The 20000-nt window shown below is 33.9% G+C and overlaps 1 protein-coding gene across 2 annotated transcripts in view; it reads left to right on the forward strand.

Annotated features, from left to right (window-relative positions):
* UBL3 (ubiquitin like 3) overlaps nucleotides 1-19416 on the forward strand; it is a 44106-nt gene extending 24690 nt beyond the window's left edge. Inside the window, exons 2-4 of one of the 2 annotated variants that reach the window (XM_018503697.1) lie at nucleotides 14302-14410; nucleotides 15279-15443; nucleotides 18824-19416. In XM_018503697.1, the coding sequence (XP_018359199.1) occupies nucleotides 14302-14410; nucleotides 15279-15443; nucleotides 18824-18888 (339 nt within the window). In that variant the 3' untranslated portion in view covers nucleotides 18889-19416. Of the gene's footprint in view, nucleotides 1-14301; nucleotides 14411-15278; nucleotides 15444-18160; nucleotides 18351-18823 lie in introns of those variants that run through there. The other variant, XM_018503696.1, reaches the window with a different exon arrangement.
* Nucleotides 19417-20000: the final 584 nt, after the last annotated feature.

Consider the following 20000-nt stretch of genomic DNA (forward strand, 5'->3'; position numbering starts at 1 on the left):
TTCGTATCGTTGAGAGGAAGCAGGAACTCTATTCAGAACTATTGTATCTAAAAATTGATTTTTCAAAAATTTTTAATTTTTTTTTTATTTTTCAAAAATTTTTTTTATGTATCAGGAACTCTAGGTATTCACGAAATGAAGCTATTGGGCCGCTCAGAACTATTGGATCTCGATTTTCGATGAGAAGTTAGCACCCCATTTTTAAAAAATTGTTTAAAAATACTTATTAAGCGGAACTCTTGTTATAAATTATATAGAACTCTTTGTCTCTTCAAAAAGAAATGGGAACTCTATTCAGAACTCCTGAGTACTATAGTTGGGGTGCTAACTTCACATACCCATGAAATCCTCAATTTTAAACTTTTTTCCTTCTAAGATTTCTGTATTATGTTATTATTTTTTCTTTGTATTTTTTCTATCATCTTTTCGCCTCACGCAAAGTTCTATTCTGACACGTCTTGAGTGTCAGAATAGGAGGGCTTCGTGATTGCCATGAACAAATGGTAGCAGCGCTTGGAGATGTATGAACATGCTAATTGTTTGGGAAGGCCAAGATAATTATTGCATTCGGTCAGCGGAAATTCGTTTTATGCGAATGTCTATAACGTGCATTTGGCCTATTCGGAAGAGAGATATTATCGAAAAATTAACTGAAAAATTAATTTTTTAAAGGAGAGAAAGAAAGAGAGAGAAAGTATATGATCTATATTTAAAATGTTTAAGAATTTCCATTTGTTTCGAAATAAAAATACCTGTTTTACGACGAGTGATATCGAAAGAGTGACGATTTGGTTATACAAAAATAGAGTGATGCATTTCGATACAAGAATCTCGAATATCGTCTCGGAATTTCTCGTATATCATTAAAAATATCGTTTCCGAGATTGTCATATATCATTTGTTTTTCTCGTCTCGGTCTCGTCTCGAAAAAATCGGAGAAATATCGGAGGAATAAGAAATAAACGTTACCACCGTCATTTGTCTGATGTACACAATTTGCAAATTGCGAATTTACTTCCATTTTCGTCTTTTACAAACGAAATTGAAACGAGATGGTCGATATTCTTGAATGTCTCGCGATAAAATTCGAGAATCTCGAAAAGCGAGAATATCGGCCCATCGAGATGAGAAAATGGTATCAATCATTTGTTTTTGTCGAGATCAAATCTCGGTATTGATATTTTCTCGTCTCGTCTCGCTCGAATGCATCACTAAAATGGATACATAATTTCCATATAAATAAACCTAATTACTAACAACAAAATTTTCAAATATCATACATTGATCCATTATATCCATGTCGTACAGGATTAATGGAATATTTAAACGTGCCCAGACAGAATTTCCATTAAATCCGGCAGGGATGGATCTCGTCTCGGATGAGTCTTATTATTATAAAGCGAATTCATCTTGTTTCCCCAATCTTCCTCCGTCTAATGTCGAGGGTTATCCTTCGGACTTAGCGGGTAAGTGTCCTTCGCACTTACTATTCGATGCCGCTGGACTCTCTTTGGACACCCTCTCTTTACCCTCTCTCTTCGTCCCTCTTGCGCACACCTTGGAGAAGGTCGGGTCTAGGTCGCGTGCTACTAGGTCCTCCTCCTTCTCCTCCTCATTCTCCTCCTTCTCTTCCTCCTCTGCGAGTGGGTTTCAACGCGCGTTAACGAAATGCCACGACGACGCCCGTTAGTCGTCGTGTCGGGTCGATCGATAAATTTGCAAGTGCAGGCTGCAACGACACTTTGTGGCCGACTCGCTTATTCTGAAAATGATATAAGCCGCGAGAGAGAGAGACTGTATCCAGACAGTTTGACTATTATCGTCTGATCACTTCATTTGCTAATTAATAAAATGCGATGTCCCGAAATTTTTCAGTTGAGCCATTTATTTTTGACAAAAATATTCATGCAGCTAATAAATGGTAAGATTATATACTTTAAATGATTTTTGAAACTTGAAAATTGTTTTATGTTACTTTGAGTCCTTGAAGAGAGTAGAGAGAGAGAGAGAGAAAGCAGAAAATAAAAAATAATTATTTTTTCTTATATAGGGAAGAATTGTTCAAAACATCCCATGAAACTTTTATACGACTATAACATATATAACTTTCTGCAAGAATATTTCAATTGAAACATAATCCGTATTTGAATCACAGTCTATTTGGATTATATTCGTACATGAGTGTGCAAAGTATGTTAAAAGTTTAAATATATTAAATATTTTCTTCTCTATATTAACACAAGTTTATTTATCCCAATAGCTAAATGTGCGCCCTAGTTTTGCTTTGAGAGTCCAATTTCGACGAGTCCAGTTTCTGTTTAAAATCGATAACCCGCATTGGTTCATAGGTATATTCCCGACTGAAATTTATCATGTTTCGAACAATGAATCGTAAGACGGGGTTAACTCTGTACCACAATGGAGAAAATGGACCGCAAGTCAGAGAAGTGTCCAGTTAATATCTAGAGAGTTTTCAACAATTCTATTTTCTATCCATCAGAAAACTTTCGTTTCTATAGTACGATGTAACACGAAAATTGCGTATACAAGAAGTTATATCTTTGAAATATTTGGAAAAAAATACTCTTGGGCCTCCAAATAAAATAACATTAGGACACAGGTTTAAGATATCTTTGCCTTATTTTACTATGTAATTGAATACTTGGAATTGATTAAATTTCAAATAGAGATTTTATCATCTCTCAATGATACATACATAATATTGATTTTTTGTTTATCGATACCCTGTATGACTTACGGAACTCTCAGGGACTATGTACATTTAGATTTATATCTAGACAGGAGACACGTGATTTATCATGATAGTGATGTCTGTTACATGTTAAAAGGTAGTATTTTAACCCGATTGTATATCGGCCAATCCATTTAAAGCGATCTCTCAACTGCTCGACCCGTTAACGCGATTCACAAGCGGATTTCTACGGTCTCGGAACCACCATCCTCGCGCCGCCCTCGAAGGCTTTGTATGACTCCACCTTTTTACGGACTCGCCACCACGGAATACCGAGGAATTACGTTCGTTAACCCCGATTGATCCCGACGGCGTTTTTGTCATTGCGCTCGCTTCATGGACGGGACTTCTCTCTCCGATAGGCTCACGCTCGCGCACCCGCTCGCATCGTTTATTAACCAAATATAAATTCGGTTTAAATTCGGTGAATAGTCGTTATCATGTTGAACAGTTGTTTTCTCATGAAAACAGTTTCCACGGTAGGCATGAGAAAAATATCATTGCTCTCGAGATATAAAAGACACGAGATTATGCAAGAAAGATCGTTGTTACGAAATAATTACGGCAGCAAGAATGCAGCTAATTAACTGTTATGTGTAGCATAATAAGTTAATATCTAGTATTAAATATTATCTACAGATTATTTTATTATATTTTGTGTTTTATATTAATTACTTATACCTTATTCCTTAATTAACTGAAATATCTGCCAAAATAAAATTCACTTGAAATTAATGAGGGATTCTCCTTCGCGAGTTAGTTGATTCACAGAAAGCTTTTTATTTTGCATTGCTTCGATAATAATCTGGGTGTTATAATCGTGTATAAAAAAAATTTACTTCGAATTCGTAAAAGCGTCCGTAAATGAAATTAGTAAAGATCGCGTTTATTAACGCTCTGTGCATAACGCTTGTAAATGCCGTACTGTTCGAAGCGAAATGAGTTCTTAATTCAATTAACCTGAATGGAACGGTGCTGGCATTGGCGATATCAGTGAACACGATATATGCGATAATACCGCTCCAAGCTGGCACTTTTGATTATTATTTCGATAAGAAATCAAATAGTGATGTTTGGTTCGTCGACAACAAATATCGTGATTAAGGTAATATTAACGCAATATCTGTCACGATAAGCTTTATGTCACTCTTATTTTTTTTCCGGTACGATAAATCGCTTTACGAATTCCAAAGTACTGATTTCATCATGTATTTCTCAAAATGTAACAGGAATAATGAATTACGAGAATTAAAGCTAAGTCTTGAACAAATTTTTTACTTATAATCTTTGACGCAGTTCAGAATAGTTTGATCATTGTAATAAGAATATTTTCTTATATATATTGTAGAATGTTTCTTTAAATAACGTAGAAATTCAAATTTTTTATTGAAGACAGAAAGGTACACATTTAATGTAGATTTAATTTATATATAGTAATAGATAATATATATATATATAATTATATATAAAAGGAAAACTTTCTTAATCATGCGGAGATATGATAAAAAACGAAATGTTCTGAAAAATAATGAGATATTAGAAAAACCTGTAAAAAATATGCTTTTTTTCTACTTTATACGTGTTCTACAAATATTATTTTCTAAATAGCCAAATATTCGTATGGCGACATATCTCGCGGTGAATTTGTTGATTTTATATATTGTGGAGGAGTGATTAAGAGCGATTCACTCCATTACACGTTCGCACCGGATGGCGAAGCATTAGTATTTATTAACCTAAAGTCACCCTGTAATTAACGTAATTGCCAGCTCGAGGTATTCCACGAAGACTGTGGAAATGACTTGCTATAAGCGCATGTGGCTCGATTTCGCGAGATTATTAATGAATAATCTCACACAACACACTTTGAAATACTTTGAATCGCACTTGTATATACATCGTGTATTTGAAATAACCGATTCACGAATGACTGTGTCAATAAAATTATATATTATTTATATTTATTTATATTAAACGTACGAAGTATTAAATTTATTGTTTTAACAATAAATATAACATATTTTATACGTGTGTAATTAATTTATATATTGTATTTAGATTATATTTAATGTATTATATAATTGTCGCGCGTTATTAAAAATCTGAGTAGCAATGATGGGCAATCTTCAAACGACGATGTACTCCAAGCTGATTCAAGATTATTGTCGTCGTGTTGCGCTGTTTATTCTACTAGAAAATACGATGCAGCGCCAACAAATTGAGAGAAAGGCAGTCGAAAGATACCGCACCTCGCAATGCATGGGGTTAGTGCACGTTCCCAAGGCTTCCTCTCGAAATGCGATACGGAGTGCTATAGTGTGAGGTGCAACGTGCTCGCGCACAGAGAGAATACACTTTCGTGCTTTTCTCAAATTTTCTCAATTCTGGTGCATACTATTAATTGTAGAACAAAATGACCGAAACGAGACCATCTTTTTATCGCATGATGACATTTTTATTTTGTCAAAAGATATTTTAATTTAACATAATTTAATTTAAAGATCAACGTGACAAAAGTGAGTAGTCGAAAAGTTAATCATCCCGATAAAAGGTCCTCCTATTGCAGCAACATTAACGATTTAACTTGCATTGGCCGAACCTACATTTATTACACTCTCATTGATTTTTTACGTATATATTCAAGGAGATGTACATGTTGGATTTAAAAGATTTAACAACTTGACACATTTTCATAGCACAAAAGCGTAAAATATTACAAATTAATAAAAGGCAAAAAAGTACTATCTGAATTACGAAATATATATTAGGTTGAGTTGTGATAATTCCTGTTTTAAAAAAATAATTTCCGTTTTAGTATATGGATTTTATTTCTTAATAAAAAAACAACAATTATATCTTAATAAATTATATATTCGCCATTATTTGCAGCAATTCGTTGCCATTCCATCAATTGCATTCTACTAACGATTTTAAAGCTTCATCATCAAAGTCTGTTGAGCGCCCTCGTCCGAGTTCTACTTTCAACGACGTATTTCCAGAATGAAATTTCGTACTTCTCATATAGGATTTTACAATCGGTCCAGTACTGGCTAAGTATTAGATGACGGACCCAGCACTGGCTCAGTCATTGTAATCAGTCATTTGCCAATGATGACTTAGTACCGATTAGCAGAACCTTCGCCGTCTGTTGACAATCGTAGCGTTGGCTAGTAAGCGTTGATTTCGTTGTAACTGTTAGCTACCTGCTGGGGACCCTATATGGGTTGTCTGTCTGTTGTGACTCCTTGACCATAAATATTGTAAATTTTTTAGCTACCTCCGTAGCATTTTTTCCCTGCTTAAACTCCAATAATTAGGTATGACGAATATACATTTTCATTTCCTTTATTTCAACACTGAGAAATTTATTACTTTATTCCGATGTGTACGCTATCATGCACCGTCGTTATAAGACTGCGAAATACTTATTTGCTTCAAACATGGTCTGATCTGTCAAGTATGATGAATCATTAAGGTGATAAATGTATCATTACAATTTATTCCCAGAGACGAAAATTATTTATGATTCAACCTAATATTTGTGATACTTTGTTTGTACAAACACGAACACAATATCGAATAATTCGGTAAATTAATTAATTGGTTGTTATCAACAACTGTATTGCCATTGAAACCTCGATCAATTGTTTTCAAGTATCTATAATAAATTAGTAGTGGTTGTATGTATATTATATTAGCGTTTGTATATTATATTATATTGATGCTTATTTGATTCTATTTTCGACGAAATTGGGAGATGACCTATCGAGTGCCGGAATTCGATTTACCGGAAATGACAATCTCGGGGTATATGTACCGGATGTCTTTCGTGGAGAGGCACTCCGTTTCTCATTTTCTCGACAAAGAAAGACTTCGCCAAGGTATAGCGAGAAGCAGACGAATAAGATATCCGTCAGACAAGACATTTCTTCAGCCACGAGACGAAAAGGCGAAGTCAACTTTGGCTGCAGATATATATACGCTGCGACTTACATTCCATCTGAATAATTTCCAGTATCTCGTTGACCCATCTCGGAAAATATGTATGAGATCTCACTTGCGCGCACGTGCACATATGCACCCCGTTAACTTGCTAAACGAGATGGATCTTGCAATTTTATATTTGTTGAGAGAAATCGAATCAATAGTAAAATATATTCCATAAAATTGCACGCACGCATATTTTATCGCTATATAAGTGATTCTATATATACCTACGTTTCGAATTTTCGCTGTTGTCTTATACGCTTCTCCCTCTTTTCTCTTCCATCATCTATTACATGTATTAACAAAGTATTAAGAAAACTTGCCTCGGATTATTTGCCAATATTCTCCAACTTTTGTCTATACCAAGCTAACCAAGTAAATTAAGAAACTCCGCTTTAATTACGCTCTCTCATCAAATTTTCGTCGATGAAGAGTCGCCTCCGGGGCGATTTTCCCAATGAAGAAATCCGTCGTCGCCAAGAATGGCGATAGCGGCTACAGATAGAGCAGTGGGTAGCGTCGGTTCCCCGCCAACTTGGCCAACGTCAGCGCGGCGCCTCCGCGCGATGAGAAATGCAAGATCGGTGCCAGACTGCTGTTCCTCCTCTTTCTCGCCTCTCTCTCTCTGAGAGAGAGAGGAAAAAACTAGATCGAAACCGTTTCTCGCATGTCTATGCCTTTGTGTCTCGCGGTCGTTTGAGTGAAACCGTTGCTTTTCATTATACGGTGTTTAATTTCATTTTTGCTGCAGCGATACTGCAGCCAGAGTTCCACTGGCAATGTTTAATTCATTCTTTATTTTTATCTTTATTGATTAATTATATCAATTTCATCTTTATTCTCTACTTACTGTGTATTTCTGTAGATATTTTTAATATAAATATTCGTCTGGATTTTTAATTCCTCCCTGTTCTAATTGTGAGAGAAAAAATGGTTACAATTACGATAATTCAATTATAATTTATAGTAATTTTCGGTGCCAACTATATATATATATATATATATATACTACTATATAATTATAATTATTTTCCAACTACAAATTATAACTGATGCTTCAACATTGTGTTATGATCATCTGCATAGCAATGATATGAAGTTATACAACTATTATATCGTAAAAGTCATTGTTTTTTAATGGTTTACATATTTTTTAGTTATTATCATGTAAATAGTAAGCGAATGTTAAAAAATAGTTTTATGCGCTATAATTGCGATTGCATTTACTACATAAAAATGTTTATCTTATTTACAAATATTAATATCTCGAAATGGATTTTACTATATTAATATTTGAAATTATTGTATAATTTATATTATACATTTGTTACAATTGGTAAAACAAATATAACGTATAAATATAAATATGAGGTTATTATTACTAATGTTATAGTAATAATAACTACAAGATAAAAGCACCTAAAATTACTTACTTTATCATGCAATATTGGAGTCACAAACACATTTCTCTCAATATGTATATAGAAATCACTTATCTCCTATTATTAAATATCTGGTTGAAATTAATTTTATACACAATGGGTAAACGGAAAATATCTATTGTATCCTATTGGAATAACTCTGTGTAAAACGGCGAAATGGTCAGAAAACACTTTATTCGTGTGATATTCGTCTTGATTAGAAAATGATGCCAAGAGCGAAATATTGATAAATATTGATAAATATTGATTCGTTCCCTACATATGTCTCGAAATTTGCGTGGGTCTTGATAGACGACGAAAGCAAGAACCTTGAAAAACCTCATATACCGGTGCGCCTTGCTCCGCAGATTTAGATCGAGAAGGAGATGCGTGCGTGCTTTCGTTATTATTACGTGTTTGTGCGTCAAAAGTTTAAGTCCTTCGATATACTGCGGGCGAAGGACGCGGGCGCGCGTAGAGAGATGTGGGTCGTTCTACATGCATATGCGCGTAGTTCCACTCGCGGTCCTCGGGTATCCGAATGCCCCAATGACCTGGTTATCCGGTCTCGGCGCGGCGTGACCTCGCCTCGTGACGCGAATCGAGCGCTCGCAAAATCAAGGTAAACCCATCGCGGCGAACACACGTTCGCGATTAGCCCAATTCCGCTCTTTCTTCTCGCGGCATCCTTGTTTCCCGCCCACTCCTGTCGCGTCTTCCCTTTTCATTACGCGTCATTCCCACTAAGCCTAGAAAATCTCCGTAGCGTGACGCTATTGCTCGACGCTATTACATGCCGATCGATTCTCTATTCTAGTTAATTAACAGACAAATGGAAGCAATACGAGATCATTTTCAGATAAGCCAGCCCTTATGTATACATATGTATACGTTGTTTAGTATATATAATATAATAAGTTCTTCTAGCAAACTTATTATTAATATTTCACTCACGTAAATGTTGAAATGTTAAAGAGTCTTTCCGCTATAAGAGATAAAAGATCGAAGCTCTTTCAAGAATCAAATCCAGAATACAGAGAATTTATTCTTTTATCTTTATTACACGGGTAGTTTATTATGTATATGAAATTTTAATCTCATGCGCGACTTATAGTTATCAAGATATTTTAATGCTAAAAAAAGATAAAAAGAAGACTGTCATATGAATAAATTAATAAATCAACAATTGAGCAAAAAAAACCACTTACGTCAAAGTCAGATGGATACATGTACTTACTTTATAAAACTTTTAGAGTGAACCTCACTCTCTCTTTTAAAGATTGAAAATTGAGCTCTTTTTCAAGACTCATGGTATAATTTTCACTCTTTAGATGGTGAATTCCACTCTGAAGAATTTAAAAAGAGTATATATATTTAAATAAATTTATATACCTCATATATATACGACTGCGCATCAATTATTTTTCAGACTTGCAATCAAACTTCAATGATAATAACTGTAATAAACTAAAAATTAGGTCATTGATTTAATATTATTAATATTTTAAAAATCTATAAAGAACTTACTGCGAAAAATTTCGACTAATAATGAGGGGTCAAGCATCAAATTGACAATCTCTGATTGAATTTGATTTGGAGAAATTATTATTGTATAACTTGATTGTGTTGCGAATCCGAAAAAGAATTGGCACGTCATATATATCTGATGTAAAGATTTTATTTAAATACATACACATGTATTATTCCAACATCTATATTGATCATAAGTGGTGCTTCTCTTATTTACAAAGTTGAGTTTAAAAAAAGAAGATATCGTATATATGCCAATATGTGACATTATTTTTAGACATGAGCTGAACGATTACGACCTCAGTGATGAAGAAAAAAGATCACATCAGCCTACGATTCTGTTTTAAATGGCACATTAGCTTCTTAATCCACTTATCCGTTTCATTAGAAAGGTAGTGAGACGTTCATTATACTTTCCACATCCACGTGCAACTTGATGGCTGATAGAGCTTCGGCTATTATCCGCCGGGTTAATTTAAGGCGATTCCACTTTTAAGATTATAAGTTAGTGAAACTCATCGCGAAGTTGCGTGTCGAACTCAGGTCTTAAAACGATTATCCGCCATCCGGCACTCGCTCAAAGATTTATCTCAGCCTTTTTATAACATCCGCACTTGAGTTAACATCCTTACCCTTTTTGTAAACTTGAATAAAGTCCAACCTCTACATACTATAAAAAATATTACAAAAAATACTATAAAAAATATTACAAAAAATACTATAAAAAATATAATGCTCTAGTTTAATTAACAATCTAGATCTAGAACAACGTATAATATTATTAGAAAGAATAACATTAGAAGTAATATATTGTTACAATATTAAATTTCTGTATAAAACTTGTACGATTTTTACAGAAATATGTTAAAACACGTCTCCCTAGTTGGCCCCCCTCCCCCTCACAAACAATTTTTTAGCTAAACAGAATGAGCGCAAAAACTTTTTTTGTAGATTTTGAGAACATAAATAGCGCATTATTATATAATTTATTTATTAAAATTTAGTTAAGTGAGGGGGGAGCCAGCTCGGCAAACGTTGTTAAAACATATTCTTTAGTATTAATAATAATAATAATAATCATGGCATTATTTTATAATTAATTATTAATAATTAAAATCATAAAAAGTTAATCATTAAGGAGATCCTGAAGTGACAAAATTATCGACATTGCAAAATTAAAAAATATTTCGAATTGACATTGTACAAATTGTAAAATCTTTTATATATTAAAAATACACATTAAAAAAGGTGCGAGACATTCGATTCAACAAGAAAATCGAGAAAGGATCGAAAATAAAAAATTACATTTAATATTATTACACAACTTATTAACTTTTTTCTGATTTTCTCATTAAATCAACAGTCTCCCGCCTTTTTTGTACGTATTTTAATCGAATGAAAAAATTTTGCAATCTGCACAGATTCCCTTAAAGCTATAATAGTGTAAAATTTTCGAAAAAGTTCAATATATTTGAAACTAGATTCTCTTTCATTAACTCAGCGATTTGTGAAACATTTTCATGTGCAAAAGTGAAAGTTAATTACGATTCTATCGATAAAATATATTGGTTTCGATTTAAACTAATTACTATTACATAATATTTTAATGTAAGGCACATTTCACAGGAATAATTTCATTTTACAAAGTTTATCATACAGACTTACGATTAAATTGTTTAAAATTGTATTCTTGTGTTTTTGATGATTATTTTTTAAAATAATTATAATATATTTGTTATCTTTTTATTAATAATATCAGTATTCCAAATAACATTTGTGTCCAAATTATTTAATAGAATACAGAATTAACTCTTCAAGAATAAAATCTCGGTCGTTCTTTCTTTTTTGCAAATGACTCATTACGCTTTTTCCGCGAGGTGAAAGCAGCGAAAGTTTGATCAGACAGTGCGTGACAAAAGAAACGAAATATTCGTTTCTTTTGTCGTTGACAATGGTGACATCATTAGATTCGCATCGCTAGATATCCAGGTGATGGTACCTGCAGCATTAACTGTGTCCGTTATATAGAGTGACCTATTAAGAATGTGTAATTGCTTCATTTTTATAATGCTTAGAAGTTGTTTTCTGTTTAGAATTCAAGGCTTCTCCTGTATAAATTACACTGTCCAGCACGGACTTTAAACCACCAACGGAACCAAGCGATTCTTTTAGACTTTGTGTCACTGAAAACGAATCCGTAAATGAGATTGCTCTATCACGTCAGGTTTTCGAGGAATTTAAAAATACTGAAAATAACATTTTTTGTTAACTTTGAGTTAAAATATCTAAAAAATATATTGGACAATGTTATTCGCATGTTCAACCACGAAAAATATATCACAATCTTTTTTTATGTATAAAACTGCATTTACTGTATTTTAAATAATTTAAAAGATATCACACAATAGAACATAAAAATATAATAATATTGACTATATTATATACATAAATAAATGAGGAACGATTGAGAAAAGGAACGCAAAAGATTTTGTGGTATATACAGATGTGCGATTTCGAGCAATGTGACTTGAATAATCGACTGGTGCATGAATAAGTCTCTTTAAAGTTCGGCGGAAATCCCTCTTGCGTCTTTCGTGAATTCGCACATGTGGATTTGGAGAGAGTCTGTTCGGAGAGGATTTCGAGAGTCTGTTACATGTACTAAGGAGAGAGAGGACCACTTCTTCTGTGCATGCTCGGTGAGCCTAAAATTCTAAATCAACAGAAGTGAAGTGCTCCTCTTTCTCTCTCTGTCACACACACACACACACACAGAGTGTCTTTCTCTATTCCCCCCTTATTGGATACTAATGAACGAATTGTCGGAACTGTTGGTCGCGCTCTTTCGATCGATTAATCAATAGAAAACGTGGTTTTGCATTGCGAATAAAAACTTGCAGCAATTTGTACTCGAGTGGAACACAGAACTAGTCACCTCACAAGGGACATAGGCAGTCTGAAAATTCAGAAAATTCTAAAACATTGCGAGTAGAGTAGTTCATCCGTGAGTATTAATATAAAATATTGATGAAGTACGAGAGAGAGAGAGAGAGAGAGAGAGATTTTTTCAACAACTTTGCCCTATTGCTTACTACTTTAAATAAAGATTATTTGTTTGACTACAATTTCATTACATTATATTTTTGCAACGTACTTTGTAAATATTCTCCATAAATACATAGAAAATTTTACTGCGCAATTGGGTTTTCACACACCTCTTTCAAATAAAAGCAATTTTTTATACGTATAAAAGCATATACAGCTTTTTGTATGTTAGCTTGTTTAAGTGGTCTATTTATAAACGTAAAAAAAATTTCTGACGAAGTAATTGTACAGATGAATAAAAGAAATTATATTTATTCACACAATCATACACACATACACCGTATATAGATGCATATAATCTAAAACAAACTACATACGAAAGAATTTTTCGCAGTAAAAATTGACAACTACAAAAAAGCTACACGAAGAAATTCTATTGATATAAGAACCATTTGACATTGCTAACAGGTTTAATGCAAAAACTAAAAAATTTTGTGGAACGATATCAAGTTAAACTTTCCACAAGAATTTTATTGAACATCGCTCCGGAGGAAAAACCGGCTTTAAAATTTCCATCCTTATATACGATTTTCGTACAGAGCGCATGCGAAAAATGCGTATCCCTATGGAAATTCCATTCTCCTTGAAACCTACTTTTGCTCGGTATTTGCAAATCCACCCCCTCTTCCCCCTCGCCCAGAAGGCTTTCACGGGAAGATGATCAAATTAGTAGTGGGTAGAAAAACGGATAACGTATTCGTAGATGTTTCGGTGCGCTTTTCTCGTTACGGTTTCGTATTTGTATGCTCACCCGGATTTTATTCCCGCTCTAATACTGCAGTACAGTCAGTCAGCCGGTCGCGGTCGGCTAGTCTCCAGCACGAAAATTCTGCAATGCCAAGGGGAAGCTTCGCGTGCGGCCGGACGATAATGCAAATCGCTCGGGGACGATGATTTAACGTTTTAACAGCAGATTGTCGCGACCACGGAGACCGCAAAGGGTTACGACGGACGAGCGGTCGGTCGTGGCCGAGCCCTTCGAGCGCGCACGCACACCGGTCCAGCTTCGTCGTTGTCGTCATTGCTAATTATTTATGCTGCCTGATCTTCGCACCCCTCCCTCTCTGATGTTAATTGAATTCGCCTTCGTCCATGGGGGCGACTGTCCCTGATCATTTCGCCGGTGCACAGCTGCCGCATGCTGGTTCAAAGTCGCATGCTCGTTTAACCCTTTCGTTCCTATAACAGCTGTTATAAAAGACATTTATTGCAAAATTTTACGATTTATTTTGAAAAATATAATTAAATATAAGTATTATATTTCATATTTTATACAATATTTATTATATTTTAGCTTTTATATAATGTAGTAACTTTGGATAAAATAAATATCTGGAATTTAATTTGAATGTAAATGTTACTTTCTGTAAAGAGTACACCATTTACAGCTTCATAAATTAAAAATTGAATTTTAAAAAATTTCGGATTAAAATCAAATGTATCTAGGTATAAAATTTCTGCTTTTGTAATTGATCTCTCTCACCGTAATATTTTTGCACGTTACAGATAAATCTACGCCTCATCCTCGTCAGTGGCAAGACAAAAGAGTTCCTATTCAGTCCAAGCGATTCCGCGGGCGATATAGCACACCATGTGTTTGAAAATTGGCCGGAAGGTGAGTTAGTCATTGCCATTTGCGAAATCAGCTTGCACCAATCCGTAGTAATATTAACATTATTATTATAATTACTATACAGCGGGATTTAGCATTTGATGCCACCCACAATTATTACCATGCATTGTCGATGTGCCACCATGTCATCTGATAATAGAGTTGTAAAATTATTGTATAAAATATCTCTGTATTCGAGAATATCTATTAGAATCTCTGCTAAAAGTTTTTTAAATTAAGGAGATTAAACAATTCAGAAAAAAGTGAGAAATTAACGAAAATGTACATAACATTCGAAATTTTAATGTGTAATTAACAAAAAGTTCGGAAATTTTAAGAACAAATTTTTATTGAGAGTAATATATATATGATGATGTCTTTTTATGTAGGTACGCAGAAAAAAAAGATTGTTTCAATAGCATTATTTTAATTGAAAATGATCTTGTTGATTTAACAACAGTATTTGAAACAATAAATTTTTATTAAAACAAGAGCCTAAGTATTTGTTTCATTAATGGTATTATTTGTTTTAATGAACAAAATTATTTTTAATAAAAATAATGCTGTTGATTCATCATTTTTATATATAATAAATTGATACAAAAAAAAAAGAGTTTGAATTGTAATATCAAAGAATTATAAAATTATGTGAAGAATGGAACTATAGAAAATTTCACACTCAATTTTTACGATGGAGAGCTCGTATTCTTCTCATTTCGTTACTGTAATTTTTTATTACTGCAAATACTTTCATCTGCGTCAGCTTTTTAAGGTTCGAGGAGTTTTGGCACTTTCGAAAACTTTTCGCAAACTGCTGGATCGAGCTGGGGAGAACTCTCAGTATCCTGCAAATGTTATCTCGGTGTTGCAGACTGGGCAGAGGAGGCGGTCGCCAAGGCGGAGATCCTGCGGCTAATCTACCAGGGTCGTTTCCTGCACAGCAATGTCACGCTTGGTGCTCTTGGGCTTCCCTTCGGAAAAACCACGGTGATGCATCTGGTGCCGCGAGAGAATCTTCCGGAGCCTAATTCTCAAGGTGAATTCGCGAGATGCGACCATGTTATCTCTTCCTTCGTGAAGGTCGTTACGAAACTTCTTGTATGCCTTTTCCTTCATTTTCCTCGACAAACTCTTCACCAGACACGCACAAAATTTGCTTTTTTAACTTTGTTTGAAACAAACTTCATCAAAGAATCCTAATTAAAACACCTTTACAGGTTATTAAAATTAAAGGGTGATACGTATCTACTTTTTATTATGTTACATTAAATCTTATTCACATAACGTATGCATATATAAACCATTATTGTCATTAAAATAACTGAAATTGATTGTAATTATTGATTTCCAGAATTAATAGGAAAATTTGATACATTGCTTTTCTAGATTTTCAAATTTCAGAAATTTCTTTTTTGTTTTATTTTAATATTATATGTGTGTGTGTGTGCATTACAGTTTTTAATTGTATTTTTATGTGTGCATTTTATGCTTTTATATATTATATTGTAGTATTCTCAGAGAAAAATAAATTACTCGCGGATAAGGGTTAATTCTCTGCGACCCATATAAAACACGTTGCGCACACACATACACACACTCTACCGCATTTTTATTAATATCCAGTTAAATCTTCACTCGTTATCGTTCTTTAAATTTGTTTACTCGCTGTTCTAAACCTAAACTAAATCTATCGCGTCGGTACGTGACGCGTTTGCGTAATTATTACGGTAAAATCTCGTTACAACGAGCTGCCGCCGTGGATCTCCAAATTGAATTTATTACACCAAAAGTTCGTTACATCAAGCCGCGTATTAGACGCGAAGATTCAATCACACTTCGTTATAGCGAAAATGTCGTATTCCATCGATGTTCATTATAACGGAATTAAAAGGAATTAGCTTTATTTAGTCATTAAATGATAGTGATTTACACAGGACGATCAAGAATGCAGGAATATATTGAAAATATACGTAAATATATTTCTGCAAATACATCCTTGGATAAAAATATCATAAAATATCGTCAAAAAGTTGTTGTAGTCAATAAAATAGTATTAAATTAAAAAGTATAATTCTATTAAAATTAAATTTATTTTAAATTAATATGAATAAATATAACATAAAAATGAATAATACAGTAGAAATTGTTATAATGCAAATGTTATATATATGTACATATTTATAATATAAATATGAAATGTATTGTTACATTTTTATAATTGTGTAAAATAATGAATTTTGTTAGTAGATATATTTTGCAGCTTTATTTAACTTGACTAGAGATTAAAAATCTTTCATTTTTATTATCTCTATAGCTAAGAAATTACTTTTATTTTGACGTTTTCGACAAATTAAGAACAACTTCGAAGAAATCCTTAAATCTGCACTTTATCTACGCTTTCTGACGCATCCTACATGGCGGCACAAGCACTGATAAATAGAATCACATGTATCGTTATTGATTTCACGTAGATAACTGTGCAATCGAGTGAAAGTTAGAATATTAATTGGTATAATCAGTCGTCTCATCAAATAATGGGTAATCATCAGTTTCTCTTGTGCAACGTCGTCATTATTATTTGTACGAAGTCAATATAATCTCGTGTAAAATGCATATTTCGCAACTCTTTGCATTTCCCTTGCAATTTCTCTGCCCCTTCCGGCATGCGTACTTCCGCTTTTGCGAGCTTTTCCGGTGATTCTTAATTTAACGACAGTAGTTATACGTTATATTGACTAAAATCCGACAATTTATCTCCTTTTTCTTCCTTCCTTACGTCGCAATATCAACTTTATCATAAGCAACTCGTTTACTAATTATTAATCGATGCGACGACAAATGCGACGGATAAAATGCCGGCAGGTAGTTAATAATCAGCTTTGATCGACGGAGAAGATAATCGTTGAGGTTCTATGCATTGTGCAACTTCATGACAATACGTTGCAACTTTACAACACAATGGAAATTTCCTGCTTTCTAAATTGGCTCTTTCATGTAATCCTAGTATCAGTAACGTAGAGTTTTTTTAGGAGATACATTATTTGTTTCCGCGTGTTTTCAGACAATCAAAAAAATTGATAACGATAAAAAAAAGTAGGACGAGTTAAATTACTTTTATTTATCACTTTATTCATTTTGTTTAAGTGTTTTATTAATTAATACTTTTGAGATTTCCACGAATACTTCCTACAAAGAAACTATGCGTTTTGCAAGTTATCTCCGTCTCCAGATCTATTGTTAGAATACCAACGTTTGTGAATAGGCTGCTCCTCGCCCTGATGAAGGGAACTGCAATGTTCACTTCATCAGGACGAGAAGCAGCCTGTTCAGTATCGGACTGCCCCTCGCTCTGATGAAGTGAACTGCGATATGTTCACAAAACTTTGACATTCTAACAATGGATTCACACGGAAATAATCCACGAAACGCACATAATTCCTTCATTTATTTAATTTATTACAGTTTGCATAATAATTGATAACTGCTTTATGCTCACTAAATTTATTATATTCAATCTAGAATAACCAACGATATTATAACATTCAGACAAAATACATTGTGTGTATTTAGATTCTTTGTTTTTAACATTTTTAATATATAACTCCAAATTATTTTATATCACTTTTCTCATTGATTCTTAAGACTAATATCGATTCTGTTGTAGAGATTGAAGGTATTCGTTTATTGAACGCTTATGCCGTTACATAAATTAATAATAAAAAAGCGACAGTTATTCCCATTTCATCTTTCTAGGTATTCTTCCTAACGGTGAGTACATGTATATCCTGCCCGATGATCCCGAAAACTATGACATCAACTAAAAAAACACCGTCTTAATTCTTGAACCAACGTGAGTTTTCCCAATTCTTATCCCTGCAAATTCCAACTCCGCTGCATGTTTCCAGTAAATAAATTAATAATATCAAATGAAACATACCAAATGAATCCCCATGCTCAAAACAAAATTAGCATTTATAATCGGACATTTAAATAGTGTCTAAAGAACACATTGATTACACATAAACAAAAGAGAAGAAGATTGGAATACTTCTTTGACCGTTTAAATAATATTGCTTAATATTATTTGGTAATTGTCATTTAAAAAAAAAATCTTTATTTATTCAATTTCAATAATATAAAAGTTAATTGAGAAGATGACTAATTATTCTGTACAAGTAAAATTTTCGCAAGAAATTAGTCATTATTGCTGTGATGACTAATGAATTCTTTGTTTCAGTTATTGGGTCGGAGAGTTTGCTTTACAAAAACCTAAGTACAAAGTTTTTTTTACATTTGTGACACATGATATATTTATACCATTCAGTTCTTCAAGTTTCTTTCTATGCGAACTGACGTTAGTCAGGACGTCGCGTCGAGGGCATGCGAATGAATTGTATGTGTGCCATTTTGTTGCAGATCAGAGACAAAAAAGTAAAGGCGGCGGGAGTAGTTGCTGCTCGGCTTCCTGCTGCATACTCTAAGTCGTCCCCTGTGACCGTCGCCGATGTCGGTGGTGGATCTCGTGGTGGATGGGCGTGCGGCATGGGCTGCTGCCACAGCGCTGAGCCATGATTTCTAAGATTTCGTGCTGATGTATAATCGTTAGTGGCTGAGCTCGTGAGCAGTGTAGCACGAGAAACGGATTGTCGGATGAAAGAGGGTCTCGCTCGCGCGATATCCACTACCGCCGACTACCATCGAGGAGCGATGCGCGTTGCAATGATGCGTTCCCCGGTGAATGAATCCCCCACATCGTTGGGCCGGTCGCTTATTTCGGTTCGTTTGGCAGGCGGTAATGCGTGTTCGATCAATACACTCACGAGGGAAATCTGCTCCAGAACAAGAAAAAGAAGAAGAAGAGCGTATTTCGTTACGGAGAAGTCGGATCATTGTCGACACGTCGATTAGCTTGCGAAGAGATCGAATTACGCCGATAACGATGGTCGGCTAACTTCGAGCTAAGTAACGAGCAAAGTTAGTTACTTTGGACGCTATGGCTCATGTTGTGATACACAGACGAACGTAAAAAGAATTTGATCAGTCACAAATTTTGTTAACACAGCTGAAATCGATTAACAATTTTCTCTGTCCATTTCCAATTGATGACTGCAGCGTCAAAAAAAAAGAGCGAAAAAAAGAAAAAAATTATGAAATTGCGTTCGTAAGATTAGTTAATTGACTTAACTAAATTTTGGTTAACGATCCAGAGTTAACTTAGAGTTAACTGAATATAATCAATTTTATTAACTATTCTGATTAATTTCATACGGCGATATTTCTTCATTTCTACAGCGTTTACATTGTTACATTAGAATATAAATGAAATAATCGTAAATGTAGTTAGCAGTCTTAATTAAATTTTGTGCTTAGGGATTCCTTATCCTTTCCCTAGATTATATAGCTATAGCTATGATATCGATGAAGAAAAGAGACGATCGTAAATTTAGTTAAGTTTTAACTAAATTGTGGTCGGCGATGCCCCGTCTTTTCCTAGATTTATCACCGTATAGTTATAATGTCGTGAGAGGGACAGACGTTATTCATAAGTCGGTTAACTTTCGTTAACCCTCTCAGTTAACTTAAGTTTCGATTA

The sequence above is a fragment of the Trachymyrmex cornetzi genome, unplaced genomic scaffold (genome assembly GCF_001594075.2).
Source record: "Trachymyrmex cornetzi isolate Tcor2-1 unplaced genomic scaffold, Tcor1.1 scaffold16, whole genome shotgun sequence".
Taxonomy (NCBI): Eukaryota; Metazoa; Arthropoda; class Insecta; order Hymenoptera; family Formicidae; genus Trachymyrmex; species Trachymyrmex cornetzi.